At 49.3% G+C, this 15,926-nt stretch overlaps 1 protein-coding gene across 6 annotated transcripts in view; it reads right to left on the bottom strand.

Annotated features, from left to right (window-relative positions):
* The window catches only part of USP10 (ubiquitin specific peptidase 10), a 102,188-nt gene that overhangs the window by 15,409 nt on the left and 70,853 nt on the right, over positions 1 to 15,926 (bottom strand). For all 6 annotated transcript variants that reach the window (XM_063945704.1, XM_063945701.1, XM_063945700.1 and 3 more), the window contains one exon: positions 10,723 to 10,912. In XM_063945704.1, coding sequence (XP_063801774.1) covers positions 10,723 to 10,912 — 190 coding nt within the window. The remainder of the gene's footprint in view (positions 1 to 10,722; positions 10,913 to 15,926) is intronic.

Genomic DNA, 15,926 nt, shown 5'->3' on the forward strand with positions numbered 1-15,926 from the left:
CATGGGTCATCTAGCAACCCACAATGACCGGCCTTTGTGATATACCGGCTGTTGTGTATATAGACTTTAGGGTAGTCTATCTTCCTATCCCCAGAATCCTTCATGGTAAAAGGAGCCCGGAGCAGGCAGCACCGCCTTTTTAGGTAGGCGAGAGACGGATACATCCACCCCAAGGAATTCTTTCAACATTTTTGACCTTCAGGAGCAAATGGGAAAGTGTGCAAAAACTTTCTGGACACTTGGAATTTTTTATCTGGATTTTTCCAGGCCTGTTTGAATAGGTCATCTAAATCTGTAGAGTCAGGGAAAGTGACATTAGGCTTGTTTTGTACATAGAAAAACAACTGCTGTGACGCAGCGTCCTCTAGAGGGAGCTTTAACACGTCCCGTATAGCCAGAATTAGGGGTTCAATACCCTGAGCAGAATCTGGATCCCCACTAACGGGATCCAGGTCATCCCCATCATCCTTTATATTATCTGTATCAGAGAGTAGAGCAGGTAACCCACGTTTCTGTGGACCTGCATGAGCTTGTTGTAGTAGCTGAGTCTTCCGCACATTACCTGTGAGCTGGGTTGACATATCTGACATCATAATTTTAAGAGACCCTAACCAGTGGGGGTCTGGACCCTCTCCCCCAGCCCCTTCACTGATTTGTGAAGACTGACTGCATTGTTCACATGAAACAGAATCAGATGATAATGGAAAGAATCTCGTGTGGCATACACTGCACACCTTGTGTTTACCCATGTTTTACAGTAAGCACAACATACACATAGACAGTGATATTGCAAGCCTGCCCTACTGTATGTGAGAGGAGAGAGAGAGAGAGAGAGAGGGGACACCAGCACACCTCTAGCTGTACAGCCCCAGTGAGGCTGTCAGCTCCCAATAATACAGTAAACACTAATTTTTGTCCAAAATAGGATCCAGATAGTGTACACAAGCGGCTCTTCCCCTTTGCTACACCCTGTACCAGATATCCAGCGTGGCCGAGGATCAGGAAACGCTGTGTGTGCTGTGGATGGCTGCAGTAAGCAGAGGAAGGCGCCAAAATGTCTCAGGTAGCGCTCCGCCCCCTCCAATGGCGCCGGAGTTACACTAATATATTATACTGGCTAAGTCTCCTTTTTAGCTGAAAACATCACAACCAGTGCTAGTCAAGCGTTTTTGTGCCAGTTCCACATGGGGGATCTTAGCAGGACACCCCCGGTTTATTCTCACCACTGATGTCACATTCAGGCAACTTTAGCGGTGTGACGTCCCTCAGGAAATTTTAAGTGCACTGGCTCCTATGGACCCCGTCTATACCCCATCGTTCTAGATTCCCCAATATCCCTTATGGATGCTAGAGAAATCACAAATTATAAAATCGCTACAACATCTATGAACGAAATCGGGAGAGCTTATATAACCGTCACATTTAGTATAGTAGCCATTCAAACATTTCCCTCTTCAGTGCAGAGCTCCTCACAGTGCCTGTGTCTGTATGCCATTATAAACAGCTGGATCTTGCGGTGTTGTGTTTGTACGATCACACCTGGCTCCCACACACGTGTGCCTCTGAGAAGTGACTAGCAGACGTCACCCATCCCTGCCACGGCCGGACACTGCAATCTGTTCTTGCCTACGTGGAAACGTTTGTGGTTGGCAATTTACAGCTTCATATTTTCCAGAGGCGATTACTGTACGGGTAAAATGCCCCCACACAATGGCACCTCTCTTTCCCAGCGGCACTTCATTTTGGAGGACTCAGTACACGGAACACCCTGGTAGGAAGGAAGGATGAGATCCATTCCAAACCAGTCTCTCTGGAGGCAGCTTATTCCGAGTCTATTCCTCTCAGTACAGATTAACTATTTGCAGCTCTGCAAGGGATCATTTATATCTACTGACGTGCTGGGCCGCAGAGAGATGAAGCAATACAATCAGCCTCCGATCACAGGAGAACACGCAAGGTGCAATAAGATGTGCTAAAATGTTCAATGTGCTACACTTATCGAAGAGGCTCTTACAAGACATGTCCCGCTCAGTGATGCCAAATCTTAAAAACCCAAAGTTACAATCAGTCTTACCAAAAGCCTAGCTGAGAGCACCTTATTAATGACAGATGGGAAACAGAGTGTCCATATAAACCACATGGCAGAGAGCAAGCAGTTGTGGTGTGGGAAGTGCGTTACAGCCTCACACCCCACCCATCTTACTCAGACAGCAGATGTTACAGAGGATCCTGCAAATTGTGCAGTCTGAGAATGTCCCGGTCTCTGCAGGATGAACCCAATCTCTTACAGTGTCCTCCAGAGCCAGTCAATTCACCACTGATGGCTATTATCCATTCCCGAGCAGGTCGTTTCATTACTGATACACCTATCATCCCTCCCAGAGCCTGCCATCTCATCACTGATACACCTATCATCCCTCCCAGAGCCTGCCATCTCATCACTGATACACATATCATCCCTCCCAGAGCCTGCCATCTCGTCACTGATACACCTATCATCCCCCCCAGAACTGCCATCTCATCACTGATACACCTATCATCCCTCCTAGAGCCTGTCATCACTGATACACCTATCATCCCTCCCAGAGCCCGTCATCTCATCACTGATACACCTATCATCCCTCCCAGAGCCTGTCATCACTGATACACCTATCATCCCTCCCAGAGCCTGTCATCTCATCACTGATACACCTATCATCCCTCCCAGAGCCTGTCATCTCATCACTGATACACCTATCCCTCCCAGAGCCTGCGATCTCATCACCAATACACCTATCATCCCTCCCAGAGCCTGTCATCACTGATACACCTATCATCCCTCTCAGAGCCTGCCATCTCATCACTGATACACCTATCATCCCTCCCAGAGCCTGCCATCTCATCACTGATACACCTATCATCCCTCCCAGAACTGCCATCTCATCAATGATACACCTATCATCCCTCCCAGAGCCTGTCATCTCATCACTGATACACCTAGCATCCCTCCCAGAGCCTGTCATCACTGATACACCTATCATCCCTCCCAGAGCCTGTCATCACTGATACACCTATCATCCCTCCCAGAGCCTGTCATCTCATCACTGATACACCTATCATCCCTCCCAGAGCCTGCCATCTCATCACTGATACACCTATCATCCCTCCCAGAGCCTGCCATCTCATCACTAATACACCTATCATCCCTCCCAGAGCCTGCGATCTCATCACTGATACACCTATCATCCCTCCCAGAGCCTGTCATCTCATCACTGATACACCTATCATCCCTCCCAGAGCCTGCCATCTCATCACCAATACACCTATCATCCCTCCCAGAGCCTGTCATCACATCACTGATACACCTATCATCCCTCCCAGAGCCTGCCATCTCATCACTGATACACCTATCATCCCTCCCAGAGCCTGCCATCTCATCACTAATACACCTATCATCCCTCCCAGAGCCTGCGATCTCATCACTGATACACCTATCATCCCTCCCAGAGCCTGTCATCTCATCACTGATACACCTATCATCCCTCCCAGAGCCTGCGATCTCATCACCAATACACCTATCATCCCTCCCAGAGCCTGTCATCACTGATACACCTATCATCCCTCTCAGAGCCTGCCATCTCATCACTAATACACCTATCATCCCTCCCAGAGCCTGTCATCTCATCACTGATACACCTAGCATCCCTCCCAGAGCCTGTCATCACTGATACACCTATCATCCCTCCCAGAGCCTGTCATCACTGATACACCTATCATCCCTCCCAGAGCCTGTCATCTCATCACTGATACACCTATCATCCCTCCCAGAGCCTGTCATCTCATCACTGATACACCTATCATCCCTCCCAGAGCCTGCCATCTCATCACTGATACACCTATCATCCCTCCCAGAGCCTGCCATCTCATCACTAATACACCTATCATCCCTCCCAGAGCCTGCGATCTCATCACTGATACACCTATCATCCCTCCCAGAGCCTGTCATCTCATCACTGATACACCTATCATCCCTCCCAGAGCCTGCCATCTCATCACTGATGCACCTATCATCCCTCCCATAGCCTGCGATCTCATCAATGATACACCTATCATCCCTCCCAGAGCCTGCCATCTCATCACTGATACACTTATCATCCCTCCCAGAACTGCCATCTCATCACTGATACACCTATCATCCCTCCCAGAGCCTGCCATCTCATCACTAATACACCTATCATCCCTCCCAGAGCCTGCGATCTCATCAATGATACACCTATCATCCCTCCCAGAGCCTGCCATCTCATCACTGATACACCTATCATCCCTCCCAGAGCCTGTCATCTCATCACTGATACACCCATCATCCCTCCCAGAACTGCCATCTCATCAATGATACACCTATCATCCCTCCCAGAGCCTGCCATCTCATCACTGATACACCTATCATCCCTCCCAGAGCCTGTCATCTCATCACTGATACACCCATCATCCCTCCCAGAGCCTGCCATCTCATCACTGATACACCTATCATCCCTCCCAGAGCCTGCCATCTCATCACTGATACACCTATCATCCCTCCCAGAGCCTGCCATCTCATCACTGATACACCTATCATCCCTCCCAGAACTGCCATCTCATCAATGATACACCTATCATCCCTCCCAGAGCCTGTCATCTCATCACTGATACACCTAGCATCCCTCCCAGAGCCTGTCATCACTGATACACCTATCATCCCTCCCAGAGCCTGTCATCACTGATACACCTATCATCCCTCCCAGAGCCTGTCATCTCATCACTGATACACCTATCATCCCTCCCAGAGCCTGCCATCTCATCACTGATACACCTATCATCCCTCCCAGAGCCTGCCATCTCATCACTGATACACCTATCATCCCTCCCAGAGCCTGCCATCTCATCACTAATACACCTATCATCCCTCCCAGAGCCTGCCATCTCATCACTGATACACCTATCATCCCTCCCAGAGCCTGTCATCTCATCACTGATACACCTATCATCCCTCCCAGAGCCTGCCATCTCATCACTGATATACCTATCATCCCTCCCATAGCCTGCGATCTCATCAATGATACACCTATCATCCCTCCCAGAGCCTGCGATCTCATCAATGATACACCTATCATCCCTCCCAGAGCCTGCCATCTCATCACTGATACACCTATCATCCCTCCCAGAACTGCCATCACATCACTGATACAACTATCATCCCTCCCAGAGCCTGTCATCTCATCACTGATACACCCATCATCCCTCCCAGAGCCTGCCATCTCATCACTGATACACCTATCATCCCTCCCAGAACTGCCATCTCATCAATGATACACCTATCATCCCTCCCAGAGCCTGTCATCTCATCACTGATACACCTATCATCCCTCCCAGAGCCTGCCATCTCATCACTGATACACCTATCATCCCTCCCAGAACTGCCATCTCATCACTGATACACCTATCATCCCTCCCAGAGCCTGTCATCTCATCACTGATACACCCATCATCCCTCCCAGAGCCTGCCATCTCATCACTGATACACCTATCATCCCTCCCAGAACTGCCATCTCATCAATGATACACCTATCATCCCTCCCAGAGCCTGTCATCTCATCACTGATACACCTATCATCCCTCCCAGAGCCTGCGATCTCATCAATGATACACCTATCATCCCTCCCAGAACCTGTCATCACCGATACACCTATCATCCCTCCCAGAGCCTGCCATCTCATCACTGATAGACCTATCATCCCTCCCAGAGCCTGCCATCTCATCACTGATACACCTATCATCCCTCCCAGAGCCTGCCATCACTGATACACCTATCATCCCTCCCAGAGCCTGCCATCTCATCACTGATAGACCTATCATCCCTCCCAGAGCCTGCGATCTCATCACTGATACACCTATCATCCCTCCCAGAACCTGTCATCACTGATACACCTATCATCCCTCCCAAAGATGTCATCTCATCACTGATACACCTATCATCCCTCCCAGAGCCTGTCATCTCATCACTGATACACCTATCATCCCTCCCAGAGCCTGTCATCTCATCACTGATACACCTATCATCCCTCCCAGAGCCTGTCATCACTGATACACCTATCAACCCTCCCAGAGCCTGTCATCTCGTCACTGATACACCTATCATCCCTCCCAGAGCCTGTCATCTCATCACTGATACACCTATCATCCCTCCCAGAGCCTGTCATCTCATCACTGATACACCTATCATCCCTCCCAGAGCCTGTCATCTCATCACTGATACACCTATCATCCCTCCCAGAGCCTGCCATCTCATCACTGATACACCTATCATCCCTCCCAGAGCCTGCCATCTCATCACTGATACACCTATCATCCCTCCCAGAGCCTGTCATCTCATCACTGATACACCTATCATCCCTCCCAGAGCCTGTCATCACTGACACACCTATCATCCCTCCCAGAGCCTGTCATCTAGTCACTGATACACCTATCATCCCTCCTAGAGCCTGTCATCACTGACACACCTATCTTCCCTCCCAGATCCCGTCATCACTGATACGCCTATCATCCCTACCAGAGGCTGTCATATCGTCACTGATACACCTATCGTCCCTCCCAGAACCGCGCCCCAACCATGCAGACTGGCATCTGTCGTTAGGAGGACCCAGTTGGGAGATCCAGAAGGGACGCCCCCTGCTCAATTGTTGGTCCTGTAGCCACCAGCTCAGTGACAGACGGACCTCCGGAGTCAAGGAGATCATCTGAGACCTGATCCGGTGAGGCAGGCCATCCCACTTGGAAAGGATTAACCTCTGTAGAGGGCGGGAATGAAATGGAGCGTATTCTACCACGTCGAAAGCCGACACCATGAAGCCTAGTACTTGCATTGCCGAGTGTATCGACACTCTTGGACGAGAGAGGAAGCATCTGATTCTGTCCTGAAGTTTCAGGACCTTCTCTGGAGACCAGAACAACCGTTGGTTGTGTGTGTCCAGTAACGCCCCCAGGTGCTCCATGCTCTGAGCAGGGACCAGCGAGGATTTCTTCCAGTTGATGAGCCACCCGTGGGCTTGTAGGAATTGGACCGTCAGTTCCAGATGACGGAGAAGAAACTCTGGGGAGTTCGCCAGGATCAACAAGTCGTCCAGATACGGCAGAATCCTGATACCCTGACGGCAGAGAAGGGCCGCCATGACCTAGGTGAAGATCTGAGAAGCCGTGATCAGTCCGAAAGGTAAGGCTTGGAATTGATAATGCAGGTTGCCAATAGCAAACCACAGATATTGCCGACGTGACATGGCAATAAGTATGTGTAGGTAAGCATCCTGTATGTTCAGGGATTCCATATAATGCTTGGGTTCCAAAGCCAGTACAATAGAGCACAGGGTTTCCATACAGAATTTGGATACCCTGACAAATTTATTCAAAGATTTGAGGTTGAGTATAGGCCGGGAGGATCCATTCGGCTTCGGAACCAAAAACAGCGTCTAATAGTATCCCCTGCCTCTCTGAGACAGAGGCCCCCGGCACAATCACTCCACTATCCAGGAGGGATTGTACAACCAAATGTAGAGTTTGTGCTTTTAACAAATCCGAAGGGATAACAGTCGAGCAAAACTGGCGAGGGGGAAGTCTCCTAAAGGACATTGCGTACCCGTGAGAGACCACTTCCTGCATCCAGACATCCAAAGCGGTCTTTAACCATACCTGGGCGAACTGCAGAAGTCTGCCTCCCACCCTGGGGGAGGCCCACCCCGTCATGCAGCAGGCTTGTCTGGTTTGGAAGCAGGCTGACGGGCTGCCCAAAAACGTTTAGGTTTGGTCTTAGAAGTGTGAGAAATGCAGTCTTGGCCGACGCCAAGTCAGTCACAATCTTGTTCAGATAATCCCCAAATAGTATATCTCCTTTAAAAGGGAGCACCTCCAAGGTCTTCTTAAGAGTCCAGGTCCACCGACCAGGACTGTAACCACAGAAATTGGCGAGCTAGGATAGACGTAGTAGATGCCTTAGCCGCCATAACGCCTGCAACCGAGGCTGCTTCCTGAATATAATGGGAGGCGTGGTAATAGATGACAGATATTGTCTGGCAGTGTCAGAAAAATTAAGAGGTAGGTCTTCCTCAATAGCTTGAACCCATGCTTCAATGCCTTTTGCAGCTCAAGAGGCTGCCATTGGGGGTCTATGTAAAGCACCTGTAAGAGAGTAAATAGACTTCAAGCAACCTTCTACACGTTTATCCGTCGGTTCCATCAAAGAGGTGATGGTGGTGACAGGCAGAGTAGATGACATCACAAGACGGGCTACGTGCGAGTCCACTGGTGGCGGGGTTTCCCACTTGTTACTCAACTCCGCAGAATTAGGATAACGAGCTAGCATCCTTTTAGACAGGGAAAATTTATTTCCTGGAGAAGACCAGGATTCTTGACGTATGTCAATTAAAATATCGGTGTGGTAAAAATTATTTAGTAACCTTCTGACGTTTGAACTTATCAGGTTTCTTAGACGTGTCAGGAGGGTCAATGTCATCATCAATCTGAAGAATCAGCTTGATAGCCTCCAAAAGGTCAGGGACATCAACCTGTGTGTAGTAGATTCATCAGAAGCAGCGGTATCAGCATCTGATGGATCAGTATATTCCCCATCCGAATCGGAAGAATCATCCGAAATATTAGTAGATTGTGAGGAAGAAATGGCCCGCTTAGAAGACCCTTTGGTCCCAGTAGGGCGAGGGTGAGGTTTTTGTTTAACCAAGGACTGATTTAATTGCTGTAACTGGGTTGACAGAGTATCCGCCCATGGTGGATTAACTACAGGGACAATATGTGGCTGTAATTGCACATGAGGTCCCACAAAGGGCATAAGCCATGTTACAAGCGTAGTCAGCATATTGGAAAATGCAGCCCAAGGTGGGTCTTGATTTATCACAGGTGCTGCCGGCTGACTGGGGGGGGGGGGCAGAACAACTACTACCTGAACCCTCAGCAGAAATCTTTTCCTCAGATAAATCCGTAACGTCAGCACTGCATGGTGCAGGAGCGTCTGCGGATTTCCCGCCCTGTGTAGCAGACATTATTGGGAATTTAGCCGTAGGGCGTAACAGTACAATATAGCCAATACAAACACAATACCTGACAAAAAACCCCTATGTTATGTGACCGCAAATTCACAGCACAACAGAGGACTGAAGCGGTATCAAGTGACTGAAACACACAGTGAAAAATACTAAACCGTATATCCTGTGGAACACTATATGAGACCCTGACGCACTTAAATCCCCAGGGTACAGAATATAGTGATAGCAATATGTGTGATACACAGAAAAGAAATAACACAGCAGCTACAGGCACACACAGTCACAGGTACAACGCAGAAATTATTACATATAGGGGGTCATTCCGACCCGACAGCTCGCTGCAGTTTCTCGCAGCGATCGGGACGGAACTGCGTATGCGCCAGCGTCGCAGTGCGCCGGCACATGGCATCTGTCGTTGCCTAGTGATCGCCTTTGAGGCAGAGGCGGTCGCTGGGCGGGAGGAGGGCTGGACGGCAGCGCAGCAGCTGCGCGACGTCACAAGCAGCTGCTGCGGGCCGGGGAGCGATGAGTAGCTCCCGGCCAGCACGCTAAAGCTGCGCTGGTCGGGACTACTCTTTTAAGTGCAAAAGCATCGCCGCTGTGCGATGCCTTTGCACTTCTGCAGGTGGCGGCGGCGGCACTGACATGTGGGGCGACCTAGCCCTGTGCTGGGCGTCCCCCCGCATGTCAGTGTGAATGATCATAGCTGTGCTAAATTTGGCACAGCTACGATCAACTCGGTATGACCCCCCCCATAAATCAATAAAACTGCACTGGACTAGAAATACTACATATAGCTATGTATGTATACAGATATAACAATGCACAGTAAACACTGGATGTATATCACAGAATACTTGTACTAAATATTCACATAGAGTGCACTTGTTCTTAAGTATTCTACATGTCGTTTAGACAGCGTTAGTTAAGTGTACTGTAAATGCACAGCGCTGATGACAGGCGGCTTTACAAAGCAGACATTGCCCAGCAGTCCCAGGATCAGCGCAGCTCTGTGAAATGGCGCCCAAACGCTGACAGGGAGTGAGGGACAGAGAGATGCAGCTCCAGGGTGGGAACACCTGCTGTAGATGGTGTCTGGAGCTGGGGGAGGGGCTACAGGTCAGCCTTATCCCCTCTGCTGGACTTCACCACCGGGTACTATGGAGCCTATGTTAAATGGATTTGAGTAAATCCGACAAGTGCCCACCTGTTAGTTGCCTGCACTGCAGGCACCAACTTACAAACTGAGCTCCAGTGCCTGGAGGCGGGCTATAGAGGCGGTGCAGTGCATCCTTGGAAAAGTCAACGCTTTAGCCTGTTGGTGCCTCAGCTCAAGATCCAACTCTAAACCCCGATGTTATTCCCTGCGGAATACTAGTGTACCCCGCTGCAGAAAGCAGCCAGTATTTACCCTGCACAGAAACAAAATAACCCATCCAGATCTAACTCTCTCTGCACATGTTACATCTGCCCCCTGCAGTGGACATGGTTTTGCCCATCTGCTAACAAATTTGCTGCTGCGATCAACTCTGAATTACCCCCTATGTACGTGTGTTGGCTGGATGGCGGCACGTGTGGTTATTTTATGGTATTCACCGATAAGCATATCTGTGACCACAGACCAAGAAGCACATAAAACAAGAGCTATGACCCATACCTCATGTGTCCTCCAAAGATGTCTGTAATCAAAGTCTGCACAAAGTCTGCTTGCCGTGTTACTGAGGACTTGTTCCGGGGTCCCACCTGCTCCCACTCCTCGTCACTTGCTTCTCCTCTGTCGTCATGGTCATTCATGTCCGCTTCGTCACTCGCCGGCTGCGTTTCGGGACCATTTGAAACAGAGATTTCTTTATAGAGAGGGAAAAAAAATGATAACATTAGATAACCCACATAGAACTTGCACAAAGAATAACTAATCCTGCGTAACGGTACTCCCGATACAAACGCCCTCTGTGTCTCGGATCCAAGCTCAAGAAAATGGGCCAATCTATGTATTCACTTCAGATATTGGGGCAGATGTATTAACCTGGAGAAGTCATAAGGAAGTGATAATAAGAATTTACTTACCGATAATTCTATTTCTCGTAGTCCGTAGTGGATGCTGGGGACACCGTCAGGACCATGGGGAATAGCGGCTCCGCAGGAGACAGGGCACAAAAGTAAAAGCTTTAGGATCAGGTGGTGTGCACTGGCTCCTCCCCCCATGACCCTCCTCCAAGCCTCAGTTAGGATACTGTGCCCGGACGAGCGTACACAATAAGGAAGGATTTTGAATCCCGGGTAAGACTCCTACCAGCCACACCAATCACACTGTACAACCTGTGATCTGAACCCAGTTAACAGCATGATAACAGCGGAGCCTCTGAAAAGATGGCTCACAACAATAATAACCCGATTTTTTGTAACAATAACTATGTACAAGTATTGCAGACAATCCGCACTTGGGATGGGCGCCCAGCATCCACTACGGACTACGAGAAATAGAATTATCGGTAAGTAAATTCTTATTTTCTCTGACGTCCTAAGTGGATGCTGGGGACTCCGTCAGGACCATGGGGATTATACCAAAGCTCCCAAACGGGCGGGAGAGTGCGGATGACTCTGCAGCACCGAGTGAGAGAACTCCAGGTCCTCCTCAGCCAGGGTGTGCCCCTGACCAAGTAGCAGCTCGGCAAAAGTTGTAAAGCCGAGACCCCTCGGGCAGCCGCCCAAGATGAGCCCACCTTCCTTGTGGAATGGGCATTTACATATTTTGGCTGTGGCAGGCCTGCCACAGAATGTGCAAGCTGAATTGTACTACACATCCAACTAGCAATCGTCTGCTTAGAAGCAAGAGCACCCAGTTTGTTGGGTGCCTACAGGATAACAGCAAGTCAGTTTTCCTGACTCCAGCCGTCCTGGAAACCTATATTTTCAGGGCCCTGACAACATCTAGCAACTTGGAGTCCTCCAAGTCCCTAGTAGCCGCAGGTACCACAATAAGCTGGTTCAGGTGAAACGCTGACACCACCTTAGGGAGAAACTGGGGACGAGTCCGCAGCTCTGCCCTGTCCGAATGGACAATCAGATATGGGCTTTTGTGAGACAAAGCCGCCAATTCTGACACTCGCCTGGCCGAGGCCAGGGCCAACATCATGGTCACTTTCCATGCGAGATATTTCAAATCCACAGATTTGAACGGTTTAAACCAATGTGATTTGAGGAATCCCAGAACTACGTTGAGATCCCACAGTGCCACTGGAGGCACAAAAGGGGGTTGTATATGCAGTACTCCCTTGACAAACTTCCGGACTTCAGGAACTGAAGCCAATTCTTTCTGGAAGAAAATCGACAGGGCCGAAATTTGAACCTTAATGGACCCCAATTTGAGGCCCATAGACACTCCTGTTTGCAGGAAATGCAGGAATCGACCGAGTTGAAATTTCTTCATGGGGCCTTCCTGGCCTCACACCACGCAACATATTTTCGCCACCTGTGGTGATAATGTTGTGCGGTCACCTCCTTCCTGGCTTTGACCAGGGTAGGAATGACCTCTTCCGGAATGCCTTTTTCCCTTAGGATCCGGCGTTCAACCGCCATGCCGTCAAACGCAGCCGCGGTAAGTCTTGGAACAGACATGGTACTTGCTGAAGCAAGTCCCTTCTTAGCGGCAGAGGCCATGAGTCCTCTGTGAGCATCTCTTGAAGTTCCGGGTACCAAGTCCTTCTTGGCCAATCCGGAGCCACGAGTATAGTTCTTACTCCTCTACGTCTTATAATTCTCAGTACCTTAGGTATGAGAAGCAGAGGAGGGAACACATACACCGACTGGTACACCCACGGTGTTACCAGAACGTCCACAGCTATTGCCTGAGGGTCTCTTGACCTGGCGCAATACCTGTCCAGTTTTTTTGTTCAGGCGGGACGCCATCATGTCCACCTTTGGTCTTTCCCAACGGTTCACAATCATGTGGAAGACTTCCCGATGAAGTCCCCACTCTCCCGGGTGGAGGTCGTGCCTGCTGAGGAAGTCTGCTTCCCAGTTGTCCACTCCCGGAATGAACACTGCTGACAGTGCTATCACATGATTTTCCGCCCAGCGAAAAATCTTTGCAGTTTTTTCCATTGCCCTCCTGCTTCTTGTGCCGCCCTGTTTACGTGGGCGACTGCCGTGATGTTGTCCCACTGGATCAATACCGGCTGACCTTGAAGCAGAGGTCTTGCTAAGCTTAGAGCATTATAAATTTCCCTTAGCTCCAGTATATTTATGTGGAGAAAAGTCTCCAGACTTGATCACACTCCCTGGAATTTTTTTTTTTTTTCTGTGTGACTGCTCCCCAGCCTCTCAGGCTGGCCTCCGTGGTCACCAACATCCAATCCTGAATGCCGAATCTGCGGCCCTCTAGAAGATGAGCACTCTGTAACCACCACAGGAGAGACACCCTTGTCCTTGGAGATAGGGTTATCCGCTGATGCATCTGAAGATGCGATCCGGACCATTTGTCCAGCAGATCCCACTGAAAAGTTCTTGCGTGGAATCTGCCGAATGGAATTGCTTCGTAATAAGCCACCATTTTTCCCAGGACTCCTGTGCAATGATGCACTGACACTTTTCCTGGTTTTAGGAGGTTCCTGACTAGCTCGGATAACTCCCTGGCTTTCTCCTCCGGGAGAAACACCTTTTTCTGGACTGTGTCCAGAATCATCCCTAGGAACAGCAGACGTGTCGTCGGAAACAACTGCGGTTTTGGAATATTTAGAATCCACCCGTGCTGTCGTAGAACTACTTGAGATAGTGCTACTCCGACCTCCAACTGTTCTCTGGACCTTGCTCTTATCAGGAGGTCGTCCATTTTCTTTGAAGAAGAATCATCATTTCGGCCATTACCTTGGTAAAGACCCGGGGTGCCGTGGACAATCCAAACGGCAGCGTCTGAAACTGATAGTGACAGTTCTGTACCACGAACCTGAGATACCCTTGGTGAGAAGGGCAAATTGGGACATGGAGGTAAGCATCCCTGATGTCCCGGGACACCATATAGTCCCCTTCTTCCTGGTTCGCTATCACTGCTCTTCTGAGTGACTCCATCTTGATTTGAACCTTTGTAAGTGTTCAAATATTTCAGATTTAGAATAGGTCTCACCGAGCCTTCTGGTTTCAGTACCACAATATAGTGTGGAATAATACCCCTTTCCTTGTTGTAGGAGGGGTACTTTGATTATCACCTGCTGGGAATACAGCTTGTGAATTGTTTCCAATACTGCCACCCTGTCGGAGGGAGACGTTGGTAAAGCAGACTTCAGGAACCTGCGAGGGGGAAACGTCTCGACTTTCCAATCTGTACCCCTGGGATACTACTTGTAGGATCCAGGGGTCCTGTACGGCCCCAGCGTCATGCTGAGAACTTGGCAGAAGCGGTGGAAGGCTTCTGTTCCTGGGAATGGGCTGCCTGCTGCAGTCTTCTTTCCTTTCCTTTATCCCTGGGCAGATATGACTCTTATGGGGACGAAAGGACGGAGGCTGAAAAGACGGTGTCTTTTTCTGCATAGATGTGACTTAGGGTAAAAACGGTGGATTTTCCAGCAGTTGCCGTGGCCACCAGGTCCGATGGACCGACCCCAAATAACTCCTCCCCTTTATACGGCAATACATCTTTGTGCCGTTTGGAATCTGCATCACCTGACCACTGTCGTGTCCATAAACATCTTTTGGCAGATATGGACATCGCACTTACTCTTGATGCCAGAGTGCAAATATCCCTCTGTGCATCTCGCATATATAGAAATGCATCCTTTAAATGCTCTATAGTCAATAAAATACTGTCCCTGTCAAGGGTATCAATATTTTTAGTCAGGGAATCCGACCAAGCCATCCCAGCTCTGCACATCCAGGCTGAGGCGATCGCTGGTCGCAGTATAACACCAGTATGTGTGTATATACTTCTTAGGATATTTTCCAGCCTCCTATCAGCTGGCTCCTTGAGGACGGCCCTATCTGGAGACGGTACCGCCACTTGTTTTGATAAGCGTGTGAGCGCCTTATCCACCCTAAGGGGTGTTTCCCAACGCGCCCTAATTTCTGGCGGGAAAGGGTATACCGCCAATAATTTTCTATCGGGGGAAACCCACGCATCATCACACACTTCATTTAATTTATCTGATTCAGGAAAAACTACAGGTAGTTTTTTCACACCCCACATAATACCCTTTTTTGTGGTACTTGTAGTATCAGAAATATGTAACACCTCCTTCATTGCCCTTAACAAGTAACGTGTGGCCCTAAAGGAAAATACGTTTGTTTCTTCACCGTCGACACTGAAATCAGTGTCCGTGTCTGTGTCTGTCGACCGACTGAGGTAAATGGGCGTTTTAAAGCCCCTGACGGTGTTTGAGACGCCTGGACAGGTACTTTTTGTTTGCCGGCCGCCTCTATTGACATTATCACGTAATTCCTTGAATAAGCCATCCATTCCGGTGTCGACTCCCTAGAGAGTGACATCACCATTACAGGCAATTGCTCCGCCTCCTCACCAACATCATCCTCATACATGTCGACACACACGTACCGACACAGCACACACACAGGGAATGCTCTGATAGAGGACAGGACCCCACTAGCCCTTTGGGGAGATAGAGGGAGAGTTTGCCAGCACACACCAAAAACGCTATAATTATACAGGGACAACCTTTATATAAGTGTTTTTCCCTTATAGCATTTTAATATATATATATAGTCATATCGCCAAATCAGTGCCCCCCCTCTCTGTTTTAACCCTGTTTCTGTAGTGCAGTGCAGGGGAGAGCATGGGAGCCTTCCCACCAGCATTTCTGTGAGGGAAAATGGCGCTGTGTGCTGAGGAGAATAGGCCCCGCCCCCTTTTCG

Source organism: Pseudophryne corroboree, chromosome 11, assembly GCF_028390025.1.
Source record: "Pseudophryne corroboree isolate aPseCor3 chromosome 11, aPseCor3.hap2, whole genome shotgun sequence".
Lineage (NCBI taxonomy): Eukaryota > Metazoa > Chordata > Amphibia > Anura > Myobatrachidae > Pseudophryne > Pseudophryne corroboree.